Source organism: Schistocerca serialis, chromosome 11 (genome assembly GCF_023864345.2).
Source record: "Schistocerca serialis cubense isolate TAMUIC-IGC-003099 chromosome 11, iqSchSeri2.2, whole genome shotgun sequence".
In the NCBI taxonomy this organism is placed as follows: Eukaryota; Metazoa; Arthropoda; class Insecta; order Orthoptera; family Acrididae; genus Schistocerca; species Schistocerca serialis.
In genome coordinates this window covers 201,001,226-201,027,477 of record NC_064648.1, presented here as the reverse complement: position 1 = coordinate 201,027,477, position 26,252 = coordinate 201,001,226, and the positions used below count along the sequence as shown (strand labels likewise).

The window sequence follows — 26,252 nt, the reverse complement described above, 5'->3', positions numbered from 1 at the left end:
AGGTTGTATACATGGAAGAACCCTGGAGATACTAAAAGGTATCAGATAGATTATATAATGGTAAGACAGAGATTTAGGAACCAGGTTTTAAATTGTAAGACATTTCCAGGGGCAGATGTGGACTCTGACCACAATCTATTGGTTATGACCTGTAGATTAAAACTGAAGAAACTGCAAAAAGGTAGGAATTTAAGGAGATGGGACCTGGATAAACTAAAAGAACCAGAGGTTGTACAGAGATTCAGGGAGAGTATAAGGGAGCAATTGACAGGAATGGGGGAAATAAATACAGTAGAAGAAGAATGGGTAGCTTTGAGGGATGAAGTAGTGAAGGCAGCAGAGGATCAATTAGGTAAAAAGACGAGGGCTAGTAGAAATCCTTGGGTAACAGAAGAAATATTGAATTTAATTGATGAAAGGAGAAAATATAAAAATGCAGTAAGTGAAACAGGCAAAAAGGAATACAAACGTCTCAAAAATGAGATCGACAGGAAGTGCAAAATGGCTAAGCAGGGATGGCTAGAGGACAAATGTAAGGATGTAGAGGCCTATCTCACTAGGGGTAAGATAGATACTGCCTACAGGAAAATTAAAGAGACCTTTGGAGATAAGAGAACGACTTGTATGAATATCAAGAGCTCAGATGGAAACCCAGTTCTAAGCAAAGAAGGAAAAGCAGAAAGGTGGAAGGAGTATATAGAGGGTCTACACAAGGGCAATGTACTTGAGGACAATAATATGGAAATGGAAGAGGATGTAGATGAAGATGAAATGGGAGATATGATACTGCGTGAAGAGTTTGAGAGAGCACTGAAAGACCTGAGTCGAAACAAGGCCCCCGGAGTAGACAATATTCCATTGGAACTACTGACGGCCGCGGGAGAGCCAGTCCTGACAAAACTCTACCATCTGGTGAGCAAGATGTATGAAACAGGCGAAATACCCTCAGACTTCAAGAAGAATATAATAATTCCAATCCCAAAGAAAGCAGGTGTTGACAGATGTGAAAATTACCGAACTATCAGCTTAATAAGTCACAGCTGCAAAATACTAACACGAATTCTTTACAGACGAATGGAAAAACTAGTAGAAGCCAACCTCGGGGAAGATCAGTTTGGATTCCGTATAAACACTGGAACACGTGAGGCAATACTGACCTTACGACTTATCTTAGAAGAAAGATTAAGGAAAGGCAAACCTACGTTTCTAGCATTTGTAGACTTAGAGAAAGCTTTTGACAATGTTGACTGGAATACTCTCTTTCTTTCAAATTCTAAGGGTGGCGGGGGTAAAATACAGGGAGCGAAAGGCTATTTACAATTTGTACAGAAACCAGATGGCAGTTATAAGAGTCGAGGGACACGAAAGGGAAGCAGTGGTTGGGAAGGGAGTAAGACAGGGTTGTAGCCTCTCCCCGATGTTGTTCAATCTGTATACTGAGCAAGCAGTAAAGGAAACAAAAGAAAAATTCGGAGTAGGTATTAAAATTCATGGGGAAGAAATAAAAACTTTGAGGTTCGCCGATGACATTGTAATTCTGTCAGAGACAGCAAAGGACTTGGAAGAGCAGTTGAATGGAATGGACAGTGTCTTGAAAGGAGGATATAAGATGAACATCAACAAAAGCAAAACAAGGATAATGGAATGTAGTCTATTTAAGTCGGGTGATGCTGAGGGAATTAGATTAGGAAATGAGGCAATTAAAGTAGTAAAGGAGTTTTGCAATTTGGGGAGCAAAATAACTGATGATGGTCGAAGTAGAGAGGATATAAAATGTAGGCTGGCAATGGCAAGGAAAGCGTTTCTGAAGAAGAGAAATTTGTTAACATCCAGTATTGATTTAAGTGTCAGGAAGTCATTTCTGAAAGTATTCGTATGGAGTGTAGCCATGTATGCAAGTGAAACATGGACGATAAATAGTTTGGACAAGAAGAGAATAGAAGCTTTCGAAATGTGGTGCTACAGAAGAATGCTGAAGATTAGATGGGTAGATCACATAATTAATGAGGAAGTATTGAATAGGATTGGGGAGAAGAGAAGTTTGTGGCACAACTTGACCAGAAGAAGGGATCGGTTGGTAGGACATGTTCTGAGGCATCAAGGGATCACCAATTTAGTATTGGAGGGCAGCGTGGAGGGTAAAAATCGTAGAGGGAGACCAAGAGATGAATACACTAAGCAGATTCAGAAGGATGAGGTTGCAGTAGGTACTGGGAGATGAAAAGGCTTGCACAGGATAGAGTAGCATGGAGAGCTGCATCAAACCAGTCTCAGGACTGAAGACCACAACAACAACAACTTACAAATTAGACCCAAGTAGTGAACAGTGGATCCGTTGCACAAAATATCTTCGTTGGGCACACGAATTGTGTTCTGGCGTTGCCAAGAAGGGATGGAAAACATTTGTATGTGATTGTTGTAATAAATTAAGCAAGTACTGCATGGTAAACAAATGAATAACATCTCTATGTTGTTTAAATAAGGTTCTTGTGTGTTATTTATTAAAAGTATTTGTTCTTATATCGAAGTGTACTTAATCCTGACTATTATCAGATAATAGGAACACAAATTTAAAAACACCAAATTGCTCGTAAGTCAGATAATTTACAGTTTGTGACCAAAATAATATCAGTAATGAAAACCTTTATAAGATATATTTTATTGGGATGCTTGTGGCATGCAAAAGTGTATTTTATTTTAAAATAGCATGAAATAAAGTATGTCAAATATAATCGTAAAGAAAAGTAACCGATAATTGGGCACTCTCGCCTATACTGTTAACAATTAGCAAAAATTTCATTAATTTTCTGCAAATGATTTCGGCACTAGAGCAAGTTAAGTGAAACACTGAATTCAAATACCACCCAGCTTTGAAAAATACTATGTGCGAGCATGGAAACTACTGGCTTTAAGGCTTAAATAAAACCCAAGACTCTCAGAGAAAGCTATGCTGCTGTGTATGTTAGAAATGTAAATTAGTCACAGCTCCAAAACCAACTACTACAAATACATTTTTTTTGTCCTAATTTTGGAAGTTAGAATGAAGAATAGTCTTGGTCCGCAATGAAACAATGCCCAGTGGGAAAAATAATCTTTGAAAAACAGTACAAATCTACTACATCACATAGATACACACTGTAGCATATGTCTCTGTTGAAATTGTGCAACCACGATATCCCTCCCAAAGTTGGTGGACAAAACTTCTGTTGCCGTTTAAGCAGCACGGCTTATTCACAACCACCTCATCACATGCATTTCTCAATAAGCTACAATGACAGCCAACACTCTGAAAATAGAAAAATTATAGTTTCTTGTAATAAAACCCTTATTAATTGTAATAAACATACTATTTTATGTTTTGTTCTGCAACCACACTGTCATTCACACCACCGCTCAACACCCTCTAGAGTGGCAAATTACCAAAGCCAATCGAGTGAGTTAAATCACACATCGATTGGCAATCTGAGGTTGTGGAATCCCGCCACTTTGACCAATATATTTTTATCATCACTGTAAATTCTGGGACTAGTTCCACTTAATAGTAAATAACTGTTTTACAACTTTTCAAATGACATGCCCTTTCCAAATATTTAACCGTTGGACCTTGTTGCTTGGGCTTTGCACAACACAATTTTAATAACACGAATGTAATGAAAATCAAAATATATACTATACTACCATCAGCTACTGGGCAAAGCCTTTACATTGCTACCGGTCCAAATTATGAAAAAACACCTCCAGACACAAGGAGTTTTTGAAGTGATAGTATTCCTGTCAATAGGTACACTACGTTCAACCACATACTATGCAGTATAAAAAACACGCACTTCACAACAAAATCTCGCACACAAAATCCAAACAGTCAGCCACGTTACAAAAGTCTCTCAGCAACGTAGAAACACTTTAGAAATATTCAGAAGTTTGTAACACCCTTTTCTTTACCGACATGTTCGGATCTTCTGAACAAGCAGCAGAGGACGGTACCTTACGATTTTCTGTAATTATCCACCTCTCTAGCGTCGTGCCTTCCTCCGCCTCTGCCGGAGCCCCGTATGCACGCGCGCGTGCAGCTTGAGGTGCGTGCGGCGGAAGAACAGCTTGCCGCAGACGTCGCAGCCGTGGCGCCTCTCGCCGGTGTGGAGGCGCGCGTGCACCCGCATGTGCGCCGCCTGCGTGAACGACTTACCGCACACGTGGCAGGCGAACGGCCGCTCGCCCGTGTGGACGCGCAGGTGGTCCCTCAGGTAGCGGCGCTCGCGGAACGCCTTGCCGCAGACGTCGCAGCGGAAGCGCCGCTCCCCCGTGTGCAGGCGCGCGTGCCGCTTCAGCTGGCTCGGCTGCGAGAACACGCTGCCGCACACGTCGCAGCCGTAGCTCTCCCCCCCGTGCAGCCGCTCGTGCTCCCTCAAGTTGTCGGAGCGCCCGAAAGACCTCCCGCACTGGCCGCAGGAGTACCTCTTCCATTCGGAATGCGTAGCCGCGTGCCGCCTCAAATATCCGATCCGACTGAAACCTCTGCCGCATATATCGCAGTACAGCTCGAAGGATTTACCACAGACAGTGCCGCGGTCCGATCTTCTTCTTCTTCTTCTTCTCCCGTCGTGAGAAGAATTTCGTACCCGCACCTTCTTTCTGAATTTGCACACTGCAGCTTCGTCGGTGGAGCTTTCCGACAGGTCATCTAGAGAAAACCGTTGACACCTGTGAAATAAAAACAGAGAGGAAATTGTTTAACACAGTGCTTGCCTCTTATTCAGGGTCAGGCGCGGCTCGTAATTAAAGGCTCTGAGGCGGAGTCGCCCCATAATATACACTGTTGGCCACCGTAAATGCAACACCCTGAAGGAAGCATCCGAATCAAGTGAAATTTACACCATGGGTTTGCAGCGATGAGATGTGCAACTGATTAGAATTTCAGCGCAGACGCACATCACGCGCGCGTGTGGCGCCACCTCATAGCGCCATTTAAGGCTTGGCGATTTCGACGAGTGTACGTTCGGCACGTGTTTTTACCTTGTCGTTGTTTCACAAGACGATCAGTTATGCCTCGTAGACAACAGCGAACATCGTTTGATCAAGTATCCGAGTTCGACAGAGGAAGGATAGTGGCTTACCGAGATTGTGGATCATCATACAGAGAAATCGCTAGTCGCGTTGGACGAAACCAAACAACTGTAATGCGGATATGTGACCGTTGGATGCAGGAGGGTACGACGGACCGACGTGGTCGCTCGCATTCACCTCGGTGCACCACTGCACGTGCTGATGGGCAAATTGTGCGCATGGCACTGACGGATCGCTCAGTGACATCCCGAACCGTAGCACAGCACATTGCGTCTGTAACGCATCATCCAGTGTCTGCGCGTACCATTCGGCGCCGTTTACAGCAGAGTGGTCCGTCCGCAAGACGTCCATTGCTTCGTCTACCATTGACGCAGAACCACAGACGTCTCCGTCGCCAATGGTGTGATGACAGACGGATGTGGACGGCAGAATGGAATGACGTTGTCTTTACTGACGAGGCACGCTTCTGTCTGCAGCACCACGATGGTCGGATTCGAGTGTGGAGACACCGTGGTGAGAGGATGCTGGACACCGGGTATTATGGTATGGGGCGGTATTGGATATTACTCTCGCACGCCTCTAGTACGCATTGCCGGTACTTTAAATAGCCGGCGCTACATATCCGAGGTGCTGGAGCCAGTTGTCCTTCCTTACCTTCAGGGCTCGGCCACAGCCATATTTCAACAGGATAATGCGCGACCACACGTGGCACGCATTGTCCAAAGGTTTTTCGTCAATAACCAGATTGAATTGCTTCCCTGGCCGGCTCGCTCTCCGGATCTTTCGCCGATAGAAAACATGTGGTCCACGGTTGCTCAACGAGTGACCCAGATTACATCCCCAGCTGCCACGCCAGATGATCTTTGGCAACGTGTGGAAGCTGCTTGGGCTGCTGTACCCCAGGAACACATCCAACGTCTCTTTGACTCAATGCCGAGACGTGTGGCAGCGGTGATCTCCAACAATGGCGGCTACTCTGGCTTCTGATTCTGGCAGGAACCACATGTCACAGACGTCTGTAAACGTAATCATTTGATACTTGGTCAACATGTTGTCTACAAAATAAATTTTGTTGTGCTACCTCTTGTCTTTCTTGGTGTTGCATTTACGGTGGCCAGCAGTGTATGTTAAAGTATATTTCGCAAGAACATATTACATAATTTAAATTATCAGGACGAATTTCGCACATTTCCCATTCCGATTAAAATAACGACGGTCAACGTTTTTGGAACTGTTTGTATCGATAGATCTTTTCCGAACGGTTAGCAGTATTTAGGCTGCGCCTTGGAACGTCCGTAAGCTGCATGTAGTTGCGGTATGGGGGCGTGGCTTCTACATAGTACTCCTCTTTATGGGCGACCCGAAGGCTCAGAGCACGGTTACTAAATAATAAGGTTGGGCAGTAAGCGCTCTGCTCTGCTATTGGCTGGCCTAGTGACGTCAGCGTGGAAGCAAGCGCTCACAAGCAGACGACACGGCATGCGTGTTTTCGTCAAGTTTTTGGCGGAAGATTTTGTTTATACCACAATTGAGATGTCTAAACTGCTTTTCTGCTGCTAAAATATTACAGTTAAAACTGATGAGTTATATTCTTTCGCAGCTTATGCCTCACACATCGGTAAAATATCAGGTCACAACCACACTGACACAAACTTGAAATTCGAAACCTCGGCTCAGATAAATCAGAAACTATTCTACGGTATACTGATAAGTTTCACTTATGGACCGTCTGACAGCAACTGAATAAAACACAATTTTAGTGCCATACGCGTTTCGCCTTTATTTTCTGCAAGGCATCATCAGTGGCCTGGAATATATACATATGTTAGCTAGTTTATTTACATTTTTGTCATTGTGCCTATAGGTTATAAACAGTTCTGGTGGTTGGTATTTCCTATTAAGTAGTAATGTTTTGAACTATACTTACAGGTTGCGTAGACAGTTTCTTACATATTACGCTCCTGTTGCATTTTTGGTGTTGTTCTTCTTCCTATGAGCGCCAATTTGCTGTTTTTTCCACATTCCACAGCACTATGCACTGAACGCTTGTTTTAATGCAATGTTTTGGTTTCTGTTGCCGACTGTCAAATGTTTTTGCCAAAGATCGAATATTACTGCCAAACTTATGAGTGTAACTATTGAAGTATCTGTGGTCTGTTCGTGTATGCATTTGTGTGTGTGTGTGTGTGTGTGTGTGTGTGTGTGTGTGTGTGTGTGTATTTTGGTGTTATATATGTATTTTTTTTATGTTATCATTTCCTTTATTAAGTGTAGTAGGGAGCCTGTGCTGATGTGTGTTTGTTCATTTATCACATGTTTGTTTTCTGCTATGGCTTTCTGGATGTGGAAGTTTTCTTGTGTTTGTGTAAGATGTTTGTCATGGTTGCTTATTCTCATTATTTTCATTTCTTGTTCCATGTTTGTAGGATGATGGTTGTAGTGTTTTAAATGCTCTGCAAATGTGGAATGGTTTGTTTCATTCTTCCAACATCTGATATGTTCTTTGTATCTTGTTTCAAAATTCCTGCATGTCATGCCTATGTATACTGCATCACAACTTTGACATTCAAGTTTATATATTCCTGATTGTTGGAATTTGTCCCTCTTGGTAGCTGGCTGGCTTAGGTGCGATTGAAGGGTTTGCCCAGGCTTATATGCTATTTTGAAGCCCTGTCTCTTTAGGATGTTTGCAACTCTGTGTGTTAGTTTTGCAGGCATATGTTCAATCAGACGGTCCATAAGTGAAACTTATCAATATACCGTAGTATTACGCGCAACTGAGGAGGACAGGACCACAAAAGTTGAAGATGTCAGAAACTATTCATTTAATCGCACTGAAATAAATTTAATTAAGAGCTCGAAGTTGCACACACTTGTTTGTAAGAACAGCGTTCTAAAGCCGCTATAGTATTCATCGAAGTAACTTGATCTGTGTCTGAAAAAAAAAAAATGTCATCTGTACATGTGCTCTTATTTTGATGTTTCTTATTTGGTGACAGCTTTTCCAGAGATCTCTTATGTAGTTCTCGTTCCTTATACCGTTTGGTTCTGTCTTCTTGTTGCGGGTGACACATTGACAGTCTCACTACTGCACGGCAAATTGCACGAAGGAACTGCATCTGGACTGAGCATTCTTTTTCGGGGCAAATTAAGCAATTCAGACTGTAAATACCTTAAGTAATCTGTTTATGCGAAATGGCGAGAACATATTCGTGCAAGCGCAACATTTACACTGCCTTAACATTTCGACAACCATAGTTTTTGTAATGTTTCATTACGCGGGAAACTGTGATACATTACGTCAGTTCCCTTTGTGCCCCGGTTGTAGGAAAAACAGCCCGTAACAGCACAGCCTGGTATTTTAAAAATTAATTTTCTCACTCACTTGTAGATTCTCCAATAAGAATTTCACAGGACGAACCATAAACTGTAGAGCTGGCGAACACAATGTTGATCCCGCTGTCCACTATCGCTAACTATTTCAGTTCCGAATCAAATATCAATTACAGCAAAAACCGTTAACACTCCCGAATTCCGAATGTTTCCGCTGTTGACTGAGTACCTCAGAACAAAGAACTCAATCAAAATACTCCTTCAAACACAAAACACAAGAAAAACAATCACTCACAATATGAACTGTGTACTGTTTGGCAGTGCTGCTTCCACCGTGACGTCATGCGCACAACTGAGAAAACACGTTGCTTTCTGCGCATAGCTTTCTGCGCCCCCCTGGCTCAGAGCTTGCAGCCAATGGCTGCGTTCACACTGCCGGCCGGGCCGGGCCGGGCTGACGCGTACTGGCTCGGCTCGTGCCTAGCCAGCTCAGGCCGACGAGTAGTGCATTCACATTGCGCGCCGCGCCGAGCCGGGACGGCGAAATGGGGGAAAATCCACTTCTCCGATTTTCACGTTTTAAAAATTCTTAGCGGTATATAAGACTTCGCCACATCGTTTTATGAACTTATTTTCTCCTTAAAAGCGTTACTTACGTCGTGGAAAAAGAAAAAGTCTACTTTTCGTTTCGCGTGATTTCTTAGTTTCGTAGCGCTTCCCAACCGATTTTGAAGAAAGTATGCGGCTAAAAAATCTGATTTTTGTACACGTGGTAGTGCAACATCTTAGCTTCGTATTGAATCATTTATCTTTCCATATTTCTTAACAGTCATTGTGAAATGATGCTATTTGTCAACGTTGTGCACTTGATTTACAAATCTTGTAGTGAAAAAGTTATGTAGCGGGTAGCTTACTGTTAGATCCGTTTTAGACCATACATTGTTGGGAATGAAATGTAGCTAAAAGTACCAAAAAGTTTTTGAAATTATAATGATACTGATATCTGTATCTGGTCTCAAGTAATGCGAGCTATTCAGTGGCGTCAGTGCCGCGTCCGCAAGCCACGGAGTTCGCGCGGTTACAGCTTGGTTTAGTGTAGTCATATATAATGCAGCACAGAAAAAAAACTAATTACTAGTGATCAGCGCAGACCTAGTGCCGGCCCCTCTTATTATTTTAATGGTCTCATTCTCTAGATAAATCCAAATGTATAAGAATTTTTCCCTCGGCTACTGGACAATCGCCTGCTATGCTTTTATAATTGGCCACACGTTGCATCACAAAAGACAAACAATTATTTGTCATCACCATCCTACAATTAGTATGATGTACATTTCGTATTTCGAACTAAAAGATAACTGAAGCGAAATTCTGTAGTCTCGTTGTCTACTTTGGCAGAAAAAATAATGGAGAGTTAATGAAACTACTATAGATCGGCACAGATGTGCGTTTCATTGTTCTTCATTTTTTTTTTTCTTCCTTGGCGGGCTGCGCTGCACTGTCAAGGTAATCCCCACTCTTTGGCTAAATGGCTGGCGGGAGGCCAAATAAATAAATTTAAAAAGATCCCCACCCTTCGACAACTGACAAGCAAGTCAATAGAAAACGCAGCTGCAGTCAACAGTTGCTCGCCTTTAGCTACTCTGTGCTGTCGTGTAGAACAATGTCTTCACTCTTTTATTGGTATTGTTTTGACTCTGCAGTAACTCGTCGAGTTTTGAAGTACAGAAGAACTAGGAGGTTATGGATTCATCCCATAAATAGCGACTGACATTTAGGAGAGTTTTTTTCTTTATCTTGAGAAAGAAAACTGGCGTTCTACGGATCGGAGCGTGGAATGTCAAATCCCTTAATCGGGCAGGTAGGTTAGAAAATTTAAAAAGGGAAATGGATAGGTTGAAGTTAGATATAGTGGGAATTAGTGAAGTTCGGTGGCAGGAGGAACAAGACTTCTGGTCAGGTGACTACAGGGCTATAAATACAAAATCAAATAGGGGTAATGCAGGAGTAGGTTTAATAATGAATAGGAAAATAGGAATGCGGGTAAGCTACTACAAACAGCATAGTGAACGCAATGTTGTGGCCAAGATAGATACGAAGCCCACACCTACTACAGTAGTACAAGTTTATATGCCAACTAGCTCTGCAGATGACGAAGAAATTGAAGAAATGTATGATGAAATAAAAGAAATTATTCAGATAGTGAAGGGAGACGAAAATTTAATAGTCATGGGTGACTGGAATTCGAGTGTAGGAAAAGGGAGAGAAGGAAACATAGTAGTTGAATATGGATTGGGGGACAGAAATGAAAGAGGAAGCCGCCTGGTCGAATGTTGCACAGAGCACAACATAATCATAACTAACACTTGGTTTAAGAATCATGAAAGAAGGTTGTATACATGGAAGAACCCTGGAGATACTAAAAGGTATCAGATAGATTATATAATGGTAAGACAGAGATTTAGGAACCAGGTTTTAAATTGTAAGACATTTCCAGGGGCAGATGTGGACTCTGACCACAATCTATTGGTTATGACCTGTAGATTAAAACTGAAGAAACTGCAAAAAGGTGGGAGTTTAAGGAGATGGGACCTGGATAAACTAAAAGAACCAGAGGTTGTACAGAGTTTCAGGGAGAGCATAAGGGAGCAATTGACAGGAATGGGGGAAATAAATACAGTAGAAGAAGAATGGGTAGCTTTGAGGGATGAAGTAGTGAAGGCAGCAGAGGATCAAGTAGGTAAAAAGACGAGGGCTAGTAGAAATCCTTGGGTAACAGAAGAAATATTGAATTTACTTGATGAAAGGAGAAAATATAAAAATGCAGTAAGTGAAACAGGCAAAAAGGAATACAAATGTCTCAAAAATGAGATCGACAGGAAGTGCAAAATGGCTAAGCAGGGATGGCTAGAGGACAAATGTAAGGATGTAGAGGCCTATCTCACTAGGGGTAAGATAGATACAGCCTACAGGAAAATTAAAGAGACCTTTGGAAATAAGAGACCCACTTGTATGAACATCAAGAGCTCAGATGGAAACCCAGTTCTAAGCAAAGAAGGGAAAGCAGAAAGGTGGAAGGAGTATATAGAGGGTCTATACAAGGGCGATGTATTTGGGGACAATATTATGGAAATGGAAGAGGATGTAGATGAAGATGAAATGGGAGATGCGATACTGCGTGAAGAGTTTGACAGAGCACTGAAAGACCTGAGTCGAAACAAGGCCCCCGGAGTAGACAATATTCCATTGGAACTACTGACGGCCGTGGGAGAGCCAGTCCTGATAAAACTCTACCATCTGGTGAGCAAGATGTATGAAACAGGCGAAATACCCTCAGACTTCAAGAAGAATATAATGATTCCAATCCCAAAGAAAGCAGGTGTTGACAGATGTGAAAATTACCGAACTATCAGCTTAATAAGTCACAGCTGCAAAATACTAACACGAATTCTTTACAGACGAATGGAAAAACTAGTAGAAGCCAACCTCGGGGAAGATCAGTTTGGATTCCGTAGAAACACTGGAACACGTGAGGCAATACTGACCTTACGACTTATCTTAGAAGAAAGATTAAGGAAAGGCAAACCTACGTTTCTAGCATTTGTAGACATAGAGAAAGCTTTTGACAATGTTGACTGGAATACTCTCTTTCAAATTCTAAAGGTGGCAGGGGTAAAATACAGGGAGCGAAAGGCTATTTACAATTTGTACAGAAGCCAGATGGCGGTTATAAGAGTCGAGGGACATGAAAGGGAAGCAGTGGTTGGGAAGGGAGTAAGACAGGGTTGTAGCCTCTCCCCGATGTTGTTCAATCTGTATATTGAGCAAGCTGTGAAGGAAACAAAAGAAAAATTCGGAGTAGGTATTAAAATTCATGGAGAAGAAATAAAAACTTTGAGGTTCGCCGATGACATTGTAATTCTGTCAGAGACAGCAAAGGACTTGGAAGAGCAGTTGAATGGAATGGACAGTGTCTTGAAGGGAGGATGTAAGATGAACATCAACAAAAGCAAAACAAGGATAATGGAATGTAGTCTAATTAAGTCGGGTGATGCGGAGGGAATTAGATTAGGAAATGAGGCACTTAAAGTAGTAAAGGAGTTTTGCTATTTGGGGAGCAAAATAACTGATGATGGTCGAAGTAGAGAGGATATAAAATGTAGGCTGGCAATGGCAAGGAAAGCGTTTCTGAAGAAGAGAAATTTGTTAACATCCAGTATTGATTTAAGTGTCAGGAAGTCATTTCTGGAAGTATTCGTATGGAGTGTAGCCATGTACGGAAGTGAAACATGGACGATAAATAGTTTGGACAAGAAGAGAATAGAAGCTTTCGAAATGTGGTGCTACAGAAGAATGCTGAAGATTAGATGGGTAGATCACATAACTAATGAGGAAGTATTGAATAGGATTGGGGAGAAGAGAAGTTTGTGGCACAACTTGACCAGAAGAAGGGATCGGTTGGTAGGACATGTTCTGAGGCATCAAGGGATCACCAATTTAGTATTGGAGGGCAGCGTGGAGGGTAAAAGTCGTAGAGGGAGACCAAGAGATGAATACACTAAGCAGATTCAGAAGGATGTAGGTTGCAGTAGGTACTGGGAGATGAAAAAGCTTGCACAGGATAGAGTAGCATGGAGAGCTGCATCAAACCAGTCTCAGGACTGAAGACCACAACAACAACAACAACATGAAGAACTTAAAAACTATCCTGAAAAATTATATTCAAATTACAGAATGAATCATAGTACATTTCAGTATGTGCTGCAGAACATTCAAGACAAAATTTCTAAACAGAACACAAATTTTCGCAGAAGTATAACAGCAGAAGAAAAATTGTGTATAACGATAAGGTAAGATTCGTTAGTACACACTTTTTGGTTTGCAGTAGAACTTTGTACAGCATTCACTACCTCCAGTTAATTGTAGTCATGCTTTTGTATTTTAAATTTCACAAACGCTTTCCTCTGAGGGGAAGAGAGTTTATGGGACTCCTGAGAATCATTAGGAAGTAATTAGCTTCGTCATTTTGGGTAATGTCTTGCTGTGCCTTCAACGAAGAATCGCAGAAATACTCCTTCAGAATTTTCCAACATTTTTCTTCTTTTTTCTTCATGATGCAGCGCTTGGCAGTGGTGATGATTCATCATGTAGATCCACTGATGACCTCACAGAATTCTTTTCATTACCTTGTGAGATAGACAGTTTGATAGGCGAAGAGTTTTGAGATAATGCGCTTTGACTCAGTGGTTCTATTTCCACTGATAAGGAACTGCCACAGCATGACTTTACAATGCATTATCATCTGGTAGGGACACATTTCCGTCCCTCAGTGACACTCATATCTGTCTCCGTTTACAAGTAAATGCGAACTATTCAGTGGCGGCAATGCCGCGATCGCTGGCAAGCTATTGTTGTAAATGCATGTAAATACGGTAGATTAAATAAATGAAATAAAAGTAATTTCGCATGTATCATTATAATAAACGTAATTTCTCCTCACGGATTGTGAAATGTGAGGTAACACTTTAAAATAAAATACGTGTGCAGTCACACTTGTGATGAAAGCAGAAGGGGGACGTGTGATGCGTGTACTGCAGAAGCTGTAGTGCCGCTCCACAGGCTCGCGCCTGCGGTCGGCTCGCGCCGGCAATATTAAACACTCGGAATGTCGTCTGCTCGGCTCCTGGAGGCTCACGCCGTGTCGGCGAGGCCCGGCCGCCAGTGTGAACACCGCAATTCAAAACATGTGTTTGATATCGAAGCGTGCGGCGGCCCGGTCAGGCTCGGCTCGGCCCGGCCGGCAGTGTGAACGCAGCCAACCACCACACGTTTTTCACGTTCCACCATCTACGTAATAAAGGAATGCAGAGTGGCCGAAACTTCGCTATCCAATCTCTGTCTCTGCACATCTCTACTACGCTTCGATGCGTCATTAATCTACGTTTAGTATTATTGTTTTGATAATGTTTTACATAGTTTTGTTTCTACCATTGGCTATTTTATCCACATTTACAAAAAGTTTGCAAATATCCCCCCAGAGTGCACTAGACGACCGTAACTACAGGCTCTCTAACCGTAACATCAGTACTGCCATCTAGCGAGTTTCATAAGTGATTAGAGGACAAAGCTCGCGAAATTTGTCACGTGACTTTACCTTCCTTGCTTGCTGATGCTGACTGCTTTTGTTGATATCGTGTGATATTAGCAAGTTTCTTTTTCGGAGTGTATTTTGCAAGATTTTAGTGAGTTTTACTTGCTTGTTAATATCCGCGAGTGTCAAACCAGCGCAATATGGATTCAGTGTGCAATTTAATAGGTAAAAACTTGGAACACGGCCATAGGATGCAAGTGAAAGAACTTGGTGCACCCAGACCCGATCTAACGATCAATGAAGAACAGAAACAGTGCAAATCTAGGCAAGGATACAAACGCAGTTTTAATAGAACAATGTACGATGCAGCTGAGTGGTTGTGAAGTGAAAAATGCATTTTTCTGTTTCACCTGTCTTCGTACAAATAGTACTGATAGTGCCTGGACTGGAACTGGAATCACTCACTTATAGAATTTTCACGCAAAGGTGAAAAAACATAATTCCAGCGAAAAACATTTAACTTCGAGCTTTGGAGGTAAACTACAATAAACGCCTTAAATTTAGAACTGAAAACACCAAAAATATTAAGCAGCCGCAAAGTTAACATTCATCGCATTAAAGATTTGCTGCAAAGTGTCAGAAAATGTAATGATGACGTATAAAAACACTAACCAAAGATTTTAACTCGAAGTTAGCTTCTAATGATATTTAATAAATTAATACCTGATTATAGAAGACACAGTACGTAAAATTATGGGTAGAGAGTGATCTGCCCACCCCCCTCCCCCTGAATTCTTAGTTGTTTATGTCAGACTAATATGTAACGTAACCATTGATAAATGCCGCAGCCTTCCCCAGTATAGAAACCACGAGCCGCGCCTGTTCAGGGTGTATACGTGGACAAGGAAAAGAAAATCCCGGATTCCCCGGTTTTAAATACACTTTCCCCCGGGTGAAAATACACTTTTTCCGTGTTAAGTAACAGTATACTTCTCCTCGGAACTGTAAAACTTATCAATTTGTCGAGATTGAAACGTGCTTTTGTAAGCCAGTCGTACCTCACGTCACGTGATCTCGCCAGACGATACAGCGGATATTCAAACCATAGGACACGTCATGCCGTCAGCTAATAGCATTACCACTGTTAAGTAGCGCGTACACACAAATAGGAAAAGTTAATGGTTTAAATTAATATACATAGTGTTGCTACAAGAAAAGCAAAGCTTTCACATACAATATTGGTATCAACGACTAATAAGCTGCAACAGAAGCTAAACTTTCAGGTATAGCGTTGATCATCTTTGCGCGTGTTACACTTTTAAGATACATCACACGAATGTGCCACTAAAATTTTTAACAACGACATAAATGTCTGATCTTTTGGGCTAGAAATTTTTCTAAATCGTCATCCTTAAAGAGTTGACTTAAATGAGAGTCAAACGTTCTGTGATTAAAGAAATTCATCGCACATAGCTCATCTTGGGTAAAAGGAAATTTACTTTGAAAGTAACGCATTTCAATCAATCATTCGCGATATTTTCCCGCGACCTGTTAGAAAGAGGTCCGTTTCAGCAGTTGCCCCAGGGCGCCAGATAACAGGTCTCACACCGTTTGCGCAGCTACGATGACGCAAGAAGCCCGTATGTTCGTACGTGTAAAACATTAAAAGATCTTACGTTACGTCATAAAAGAAACAAGACATCAGAGCATCGGAACTTCGTGGACCATAATAACGGCCATAATTCAGTTTAAAGTGCACATTCGTACGTCCATATTCGGTTGTAAATTTTCTTGGAGTACCAGTACTGTATTATTTCATTCTGGGTTATGACATAATGCCATACTTGCAAGAAGACGAAAACATGCTCTTCCGAAATGCAGAGAACAGTTGAAACTAGCCAATAGTGTGGAATTAAACATTTCGTACAAATATACTGCCTCAGGGGAAAAGATTAAAAAAAAACATTTCTTTAGCAAGCCGACAAAAATACCTTCATTGTTCTGCAAGACGATTAATGTTTGACTGAAATTGCCGCCCGGGGCAGATACCCCGGTTCGCTCCCAGCGAATATGGCAGCTTGCGCGCGACAGTAAAATTTTTCCGAGTAGCATCTTGCTACTGCTTATACAGCTAATAACAGCCGCACTTTTGTAGACAGAAGTGGGAGAAGGTACTACACATACGCGACTCGACTGCGCATGCGCATGGGCCCGCACGCAACTGCTCACACGAATAAAATGTAAACAGTGATGACGTCACGCTCATCGGAGGCAATTTGTTGTTATGAAGCATTGCATAGTCTTCCTAAAGCCTTTGACACATTTTGCTGCTGGCAGATGCTCGTGTGAGCACTGTGTTTTGTTGTTGTACATGGCACATTTCCTTTGCACCTTAATTTTTATTTTAGTTTTTTTCTCTCGTTCATGTTTTATTGCTGCAGTATTATTCTGCAGCAGTGCGGTAAAGTACTATCCTTTGTTTGAATATTTCTTACCAGTAAAAATAACAAAAATTTAACCGAAAAATAAAACAAAAAATCCCGGAATTCTAAAAAAGTCGCGGAATTCTAAAAAAATTCCCGGGTTTTTCCCGTTCTCTCTCGGATGAAAAAATTCCCGGGTTTTTCCCAGATGTCCCGGTTCGTATACACCCTGTTATTGTAAACAAATAATCATTCTAATAGTACAGAATCAAGCATCATATAATAAACCTTCGCGCCCAGTACTATGATGTGACAGTTTTCTATCGACCGGAAATCCGAGTCCACGCGACCGAATCACTCTCTGCAAACCACTGTAGACTATAGTGAGTATCAAGGTCTCTATGACATTCACATATACCAAGAGAATGACTAATTAAATTCCTTTTTGCGCACTGGAATTGTTTTATCTTTTAACAGGCCAATAGGAGCAAGATGTATGGAGGTGTATATTTCTACAAGGTGTACAACTTTGCTTCCGCCGTTTGCCGATAGGTGGCGACAACGTAGCGGTCGAAAGAAACGGATCGCAGACGTCAGGCAGTTAGCTTGGACCTCGGTCGACATAACCTCATTCAAACATTAGTTGATTTGTGTCTGCATCATAAAGTTGTTCTTGACTGCAGATGTCAGTTTACGGGCCTAATTCTCGTAATTTGCGGGAGGTGTTACTGTTTTGTTTCAGTATGAAGAAAACAGCTGCTGAGTCTCATTGAATACTCTCAGATACGTATGTTAAGAACGCTATTAGTGAAAGAATGTGTCTTGGGTAGTTTCAACACTTCAAGAACGGTGATTTTAATGTCTTAGACCGGCATGGTGGTGGAAGAGAGAATGTGTTCGAAGATGCAGAATTGGAGACATTATTGACAGAAGACTCGCGTCAAACTCAAGAAGAATTGGCACGATTAGTGGGAGTGACACAGCGAGCCATTTCAAAACGTCTCAAGGCTACGGGCATGATTCAGAAAGAAGGACTTGGGACCCGTGTGAGCTGAAACCAAGAGAAGTTGAACGGCATTTGTGTGTTTGTGAACAGTTGCTTCAGAGCAAAAACGGAAGGGATTTCTGCATCACATTGTTACCGGGGATGAAAAACGGGTTCATTACGGTAACCCTAAATGCAAAAAATCATGGGGATATCCCGGCCATGCTTCCACGTCGGCGTCCAAACCGGATATTCACGGCTCCAAGATCGTGCTCTGCATTTGGTGGGACCAGCTCGGCGTTCTGTACTATGAGGTGTTAAAACTGAGTGAAACAATCACAAGTGCTCGTTATCGAACGCAATTAATGCGTTTGAGCAGAGCATTAAAACACAAATGGCCGCAATACAGCGAGAGGCACGATAAACTGATTTTGCAGCATGACAACACTCAGCCTCACATTGCGAAAGAGGTCAAAACGTAGTTGGAAACGTTAAAATAGTCCTACCCCACCCGCCGTATTCTCCACACATTGCTCCCTCTGACTATCACCTGTTTAGATCAATAGCGCATGGCCTGGCTGACCAACACTTCCGATCTCACGAAGTAGTCACAAATTGGACCGATTCGTGGATCGCTTCAAAAGATGAACAATTTTTTCTAGCAGGATTCGTACACTCCCCAAAAGATGGGAGAAAGTAGTGGCCAGCGATGGAAAATACTTTGAGTGATACACGTGTAACCAATTTGTTTCATTAAAGCCTCAAATGTTGGGGGAAAAGACTTTAGTCCCATTTGGTATATATGGGACTAACTTTTAGTCCCATTTGGTACAGGTCCTCCACTCTTGAGCAGTAGTCTAAAATGGGCTGCTCCATTGTTTAGTCATCAGTATACTCCCAGTATCCAACCAATGAAGTCAAGCCTGACAATCTTGCTCTACACAATCTACAGAATATACTCACATAGGAACATTATAAGTAGGGGTTAATCAATATTTACTTAATTTGTCAGCCCAACTGGTCTTAGGTGCTTGTATGATGTGTGTCAGAGACTCATAGGCATCAGGGAAGCAGTTAAATGCAACCAATAGGCAAGTAACAAGTTTGCTACTTCTTTTATCACTGTTTACACAGTGGTTACAGATCACCTACAATGCACTCACAGAAAACCATTAACTACTGACAAGGAAACAATGACACTTCGCCAATTCTATGTTTTAAAAATTCAATCTGTGTTTATCAGTACTATGGGAACAACATGCTACATATACAGAGGGGTCAGAAAAAAACAGACACTGGTTGACAGTCAATATTAGCAGATCAAAAGGACATACACTATGTGATCAAAAGTGTCCAGACACCCGAAAAACACACATTTTTCATATTAGGCGCATTGGGCTGCCACCTACTGCCAGGAGTAATCCATATCAGCGACCTCAGTAGTCATTACATATCGTGAGAGCAGAATGGGGCGCTCCACAGAATCACACACTTCGAACGTGGACACGTGATTGGATGTCACTTGTGTCGTACATCTGTATGTGAGATTCCCACACTCCTAAACATCACTAGGTCCACTGTTTCCGACTTCATAGTGAAGTGGAAATGTGAAGGGACACACACAGTACAAAAGCGTGCAGGCCGACCTCGTCTGTTGACTGACAGAGACCGCCGACAGTTGAAGAGGGTCGTAATGTGTAATAGGCAGACATCTATCCAGAACATCACACAGGAATTCCGAATTGCATCAGGATCCTCTTCAAGTGCTATGCCAGTTAAGCAGAAGGGGAGAAAACTTTGGTTTCATGGCCGAGCAGCTGGTCATAAGCCACACATCACGCTGGTAAATGCCAAATGACGCCTCGCATGGTGTAAGGAGCATACACATTGGACAATTGAACAGTGGAAAAACGTTGTGTGGAGTGACGAATCATGGTACACAATGTGGTGATCCAATGGCAGGGTATGGCTATGGTGAATGCTCGGTGAAAGTCATCTGCCACCGTGTGTAGTGCCAACAGTAAAACTCCGAGGCGATGGTGTTATGGTGTGGTCGTGTTTTTCATGGAGGGGGCTTGTACCCCTTGTTGTTTTCCATGGCACTACCACAGTGCAGGCCTACACTGATGCTTTAAGCACCTTCTTGCTTTCCACGGTTGAAGAGCAAGTCGGGGATGGCCACCGCATCTTTCAACACAATCGAGCACCTGTTCATAATTCACGGCCTGCGGCAGAGTGGTTACACAACAATAACATCTCTTTAATGGACTGGCGTGCACAGAGTCCTGAGCTAAATCCTACAGAACATCTTTGAGATGTTTCGGAACGCCGAAACCGTACTAGGCCTCACCGACCAACATCGATACCTCTCCTCAGTGCAGCACTCTGTGAAGAATGGGCTGACATTCCCCAAGAAACCTTCCAGCACCTGATTGAACATATGCCTGCAAGAGCGGAAGCTGTCATCGAGGCTAACTGTGGGCCAACACCATATTGAAAATTCCAGCATCACCGATGGAGGGCGTCAAGAACTTTTTTTTTTCATTTTAAGTCATTTTCAGCCAGGTGTCCGGATACTTTTGATCACGTAGTGTACTATTACAATTCTTGCATGGGGGGGGGGGGGGGGGGGAGGTTATTTTGTATGTTTAAAGTGAACCCCATTAGCAGGCAAACAATGTTAATGCTGCTGAACTGGTGGCCAAACTGCTGCTGTCAGTTTTGCTGGTGTGACAGCCACACTGGATGCCTCAATAGTTTCTCACAGCTCGTTCAGTGTAACTGGCTTTGTTGAAACCTTCATTTTTCTAGGTCCCCCACAGGTAGAAGTCAAAGGTGTAACGTCTGGAGACCACAGTGGATACTGAACAACTCCTCTTTGACGATCTATCATCCAGGTAGATTTACATCCACGTGAGTTCTGATGTCTCTGGGGTAGTTAGGCAGAGCACTATCTTGCTTTACATAAATCTTATGTTTTCAAACACCTCTCGGCTGGCAGGTAAAATCTGTGTTTGCAAAATATGAAGATACACCTCAACATTTATGGTACCTTGAAAGCAACAAGAGAAAATCAAACTGCGCAATGACAGACCACACCATACATTAACACACAATTGATTGACTTGTTTGTCCACGTGAACAAGAACGTTTTCAGGAGCCCAGTACATGCAGTTGTGGCTGCTTTCAGTGCCGTTCAGCTTAAATTGTGCCCCGTCAGACCAGATAGCCATCCCTGCAGACTGTTCACGCTCACAAAGCAAGCCTTCAAACCACTCTCAGTACTCTATCCCTCAATCTGGGTCATCCTCGTTCATAGCATTCAGCAATCTTGGAATGTACACTTTCCACTTTGAAGCCTTCAGAATTCATTGTACACTTGATTGGCTTAACCCACTTTCATGTGCGCCCTGCTTTACAGATTTCTGAGGTGACCTAATAAAATTTTGCAACACAGCAGCACTGGAAGCTGGACTTGTTTATGTTTTTGGTCAGCCACACCTTTCCTTATGCACATCATAAAGACTACCGTTGGCTCCAAATTTATCACAAATACGATAAATTGTTGTACATGATGGTGGCCGCACACATTTTGCCACTGTCATACTTCCATTACGTTTTCGTGCTTCTAGTACCACTTCAATACGACCTTGTCTTGCTCAAATGACAATCTTACTTCATTCATTGCTACAATGTCATCTGCTGGAAGACCCATGCCACCTTCTGATGAGGAAACTATACACTATGTTACAGCACAAAATTGCAATAATATGTCATGTTCCTAAGATATTAACTGTCAAAGAGTGTCTACTTTATCTGGACCCCTCTGTATACAAACAACAACCTTTTTATTTACAGCCGCTTCTTGTACAAAAGTAGTAGTAGTAGTAGTAATAGTAGTAGTAGAAGATGTTGTTGTTGTTGTTGTTGTTGTTGTGGTCTTCAGTCCAGAGACTGGTTTGATGCAGCTCTCCATGCAACCCTATCCTATGCAAGCTTCATCTCCCAGTACCTTCTGCAACCTACATCCTTCTGAATCTGCTTAGTGAATTCATTTCTTTGTCTCCCTCTACGATTTTTACCCTCCACACTGCCCTCCAATGCTAAATTTGTGATCCCTTGATGCCTCAGAACATGTCCTACCAACCAGTCCCTTCTTCTAGTCAAGTTGTGCCACAAACTCCTCTTCTCACCAATTCTACTCAATACCTCCTCATTAGTTATGTGATCTACCCATATAATCTTCAGCATTCTTCTGTAGCACCACACTTCGAAAGCTTCTATTCTCTTCTCGTCCAAGCTATTTATCGCCCATGTTTCACTTCCGTACATGGCTACACCCCATACAAAATCTTTCAGAAACGACTTCCTGAAATTTAGATTTACACTTGATGCTAACAAATTTCTCTTCTTCGGAAACGCTTTCCTTGCCATTGCCAGTCTACATTTTATATCCGCTCTACTTTGACCATCATCAGTTATTTTGCTCCCCAAATAGCAAAACTATTTTACTGTTTTAAGTGTCTCATTGTCTAATCTAATTCTCTCAGCATCACCCGACTTAAATCTACTACATTCCATTATCCTCGTTTCGTTTTTGTTTATGTTCATCTTATATTCTCCTTTCAAGACACTGTCCATTTCATTCAACTGCTCTTCCAAGTTCTTTGCTGTCTGACAGAATTACAATGTCATCGACGAACCTCAAAGTTTTTATTTCTTCTCCATGAATTTTAATACCTACTCCGAATTTTTCCTTTTGTTTCCTTTACTGCTTGCTCAATATACAGATTGAATAGCATCGGGGGAGAGGCTACAACCCTGTCTCACTCCCTTCCCAAACACTGCCTCCCTTTCATGTCCCTCGACTCATAACTGCCATCTGGTTCCTGCACAAATTGGAAATAGCCTTTCACTCCCTGTATTTTTCAGAAATTGAAAGAGAGTATTCCAGTCAACATTGTCAAATGATTTTTCTAATCTACAAATGCTAGAAACGTAGGTTTGCCTTTCCTTAATCTTTCTCCTGAGATAATTCCTAAGGTCAGTATTGCCTCACGTGTTCCAACATTTCTACGGAATCCAAACTGATCTTCCCCGAGGTTGGCTTCTACCAGTTTTTCCATTCTGTCTGTAAAGAATTCGTGTTACTATTTTGCAGCCGTGGCTTATTAAACTAGTATTTCGGTAATTTTCACATCTGTCAACACCTGCTTTCTTTGGGATTGGAATTATTATATTCTTCTTGAAGTCTGTGGGTATTTCGCCTGTCTCATACATCTTGCTCACCGGATGGTAGAGTTTTGTCAGGACCGGCTCTCCCAAGGCCGTCAGTAGTTCTAATGGAATGTTGTCTACTCCTGGGGCCTTGTTTCGACTTGCGTCTTTCAGTGCTCTGGCAAACTCTTCACGCAGTATCGTATCTCCCATTTCATCTTCATCTACATCCTCTTCCATTTCCATAATATTGTCCTCAAGTACATCGCCCTTGTATAGACCCTCTATATACTGCTTCCACCTTTCTGCTTTCCCTTCTTTGCTTAGAACTGGGTTTTCATCTGAGCTCTTGATATTCATACAAGTGGTTCTCTTTTCTCCGAAGGTCTCCTTAATTTTCCTGTAGGTAGTATCTATCTTACCCCTAGTGAGATAAGCCTCTACATCCTTACTTTCGTCTTGTAGCCACCCCTGCTAAGCCATTTTGCACTTCCTGTCGATCTCATTTTTGATAAGTTTGTATTCCTTTTTGCCTGCTTCATTTACTGCATTTTTATATTTTCTCCTTTCATCAATTAAATTCAATATTTCTTCTGTTACCCAAGAATTTCTAGCAGCCCTCGTCTTTTTACCTACTTTATCCTCTGCTGCCTTCACTACTTCATCCCTCAGACCTACCCATTCTTCTTCTACTGTATTTCTTTCCCCCAGTCCTGTCAATTGTCCCCTTATGCTCTTCCTGAAACTCTGTACAACCTCTGGTTCTTTCAGTTTATCCAGGTCCCATCTACTTAAATTCCCACCTTTTTGCAGTTTCTTCAGTTTTAATCTACAGTTCATAACCAATAGATTGTGGGCAGAGTCCACATCGCCCCTGGAAATGTCTTACAATTTAAAACCTGGTTCCTAAATCTCTGTCTTACCATGATATAATCTATCTGATACCTTTTAGTATCTCCAGGATTCTTCCATGTATACAACCTTCTTTTATGATTCTTGAACCAAGTGTTGGCTATGATTAAGTTATGCTCTGTGCATATTTCTTTCCCCCAATCCATATTCACCTACTATGTTTCCTTCTCTCCCTTTTCCTACTCTGGAATTCCAGTCACCCATGACTATTAAATTTTCGTCTCCCTTCACTACCTGAATAATTTCTTTTATCTCATCATACATTTCATCAATTTCTTCATCATCCGCAGAGCTAGTTGACATATAAGCTTGTACTACTGTAGTACGCGTGGGCTTTGTGTGTCTTGGCCACAATAATCCGCTCACTATGCTGTTTGTAGTAGCTTACCTGCACTCCTGTTTTTTTATTCATTATTAAGCCTACTGCTGCATTACCCTTTTGATTTTGTATTCATAACCCTGTAATCACCTGACCAAAAGTCTTGTTCCTCCTGCCACCGAACTTCACTAATTCCCACTATATCTAACTTTAACCTATCCATTTCCCTTTTTAAATTTTCTAACCTATCTGCCTGATTAAGGGGTCTGACATTCTACGCTCCAATCCGTAGAACGCCAGTTTTCTTTCTCCTGATAACGACGTCCTCTTGAGTAGTCCCCACCCGGAGATCCGAATGGCGGACTATTTTACCTCCGGAATACTTTACCCAAGAGGACGCCATCATCATTTAACCATACAGTAAAGCTTTGTAAACAAAGATGCTATAAACTTATTTTATACAACCGAGTGGCAAAAATGTGTTAGGAAAACATTTTAGATTATAATTTTGGTTGAAGTCTGATGGCCCAAGATTATATATTTTTGAAGTTACATTCAATAAAAAGGAAGGTGCCTGTATCGTGTATACAGATGGAGGCAGGGTCAGCAAGAGAAACCGATCCAAAAGAAATAATCTTGTGCAAAATTAGAATGTTGGACTGCAATTTCATTCTGGACTGAAATTTAGTTTAGGAACTGCTTTTTGTTTCAATGTGGCTGAAGCTACCAGTAGTCTAAACGTTATTAAAGGTACCAAAGGTACCTGTCCTTTCACTGCCTCCGACATTTATTTAATACCTGACGAGACAATATTTTGAGGGTTTCGGCTGTATCCAGTGATTTTACAGGGTGGCCAAATAAACTGTGTTGAAAAATATTTATAAAACTGACAAGGAATTAACCCTTGTTAATGAATAGATCTGTTTTTAGATCATGGTACAGAAGATCAATGATTGTATGGACATTTTCACTGACTAGAGGACAATCAGCCATGACAGTGCAATCTCTTGGTCACTTCTATTGCTGTCTTTCTCTCCCTGGTGATATTTACCACGTGACCGGAAGGGGCCTTATCAAGAAACCAAAAAATGTAGGATTCCTGAATACAATTACATTCAGTGGCAAGTGTGAAGAATTAATTAACTTAATGGATGGGAGAAAGAAAAATTTATTAGGAGTAAGAGGACAAAATGGAAGGGGTGAAATCAAAGTACCTGCGGAATGGTTACAACCTATACAGGCCTGGTAAGGAAAAGAAAGCTAAGAATGGAGTTCGTTTTGTGCTGCACGAATATACTGAAACCGTAACAGACACTGCATACATAAATGGAAGACTCCTCACAGCCAGAGTGCAATTAGGTGATAATCTCACAGTAATCCACTTACAGGGTGTTTCAAAAATGACCGGTATATTTGAAACGGCAATAAAAACTAAACGAGCAGCGATAGAAATACACCGTTTGTTGCAATATGCTTGGGACAACAGTACATTTTCAGGCAGACAAACTTTCGAAATTACAGTAGTTACAATTTTCAACAACAGATGGTGCTGCGGTCTGGGAAACTCTATAGTACGATATTTTCCACATATCCACCATGCGTAGCAATAATATGGCGTCGTCTCTGAATGAAATTACCCGAAACCTTTGACAACGTGTCTGGCGGAATGGCTTCACATGCAGATAAGATGTACTGCTTCAGCTGTTCAATTGTGTCTGGATTCTGGCGGTACACCTGGTCTTTCAAGTGCCCCCACAGAAAGAAGCCACAGGGGTTCATGTCTGGCGAATAGGGAGGCCAATCCACGCCGCCTCCTGTATGTTTCGGATAGCCCAAAGCAATCACACGATCATCGAAATATTCATTCAGGAAATTAAAGACGTCGGCCGTGCGATGTGGCCGGGCACC

The 26,252-nt window shown here is 41.9% G+C and overlaps 1 protein-coding gene across 2 annotated transcripts in view; it reads right to left on the bottom strand.

Moving 5' to 3' along the window:
- Positions 1-2,697: 2,697 nt before the first annotated feature.
- LOC126426766 (zinc finger protein 816-like) overlaps positions 2,698-26,252 on the bottom strand; it is a 122,414-nt gene continuing 98,859 nt past the window's right edge. For both annotated transcript variants that reach the window (XM_050088751.1, XM_050088752.1), the window contains exon 10: positions 2,698-4,701. In XM_050088751.1, the coding sequence (XP_049944708.1) occupies positions 4,014-4,701 (688 nt within the window). In that variant the 3' untranslated portion in view covers positions 2,698-4,013. The remainder of the gene's footprint in view (positions 4,702-26,252) is intronic.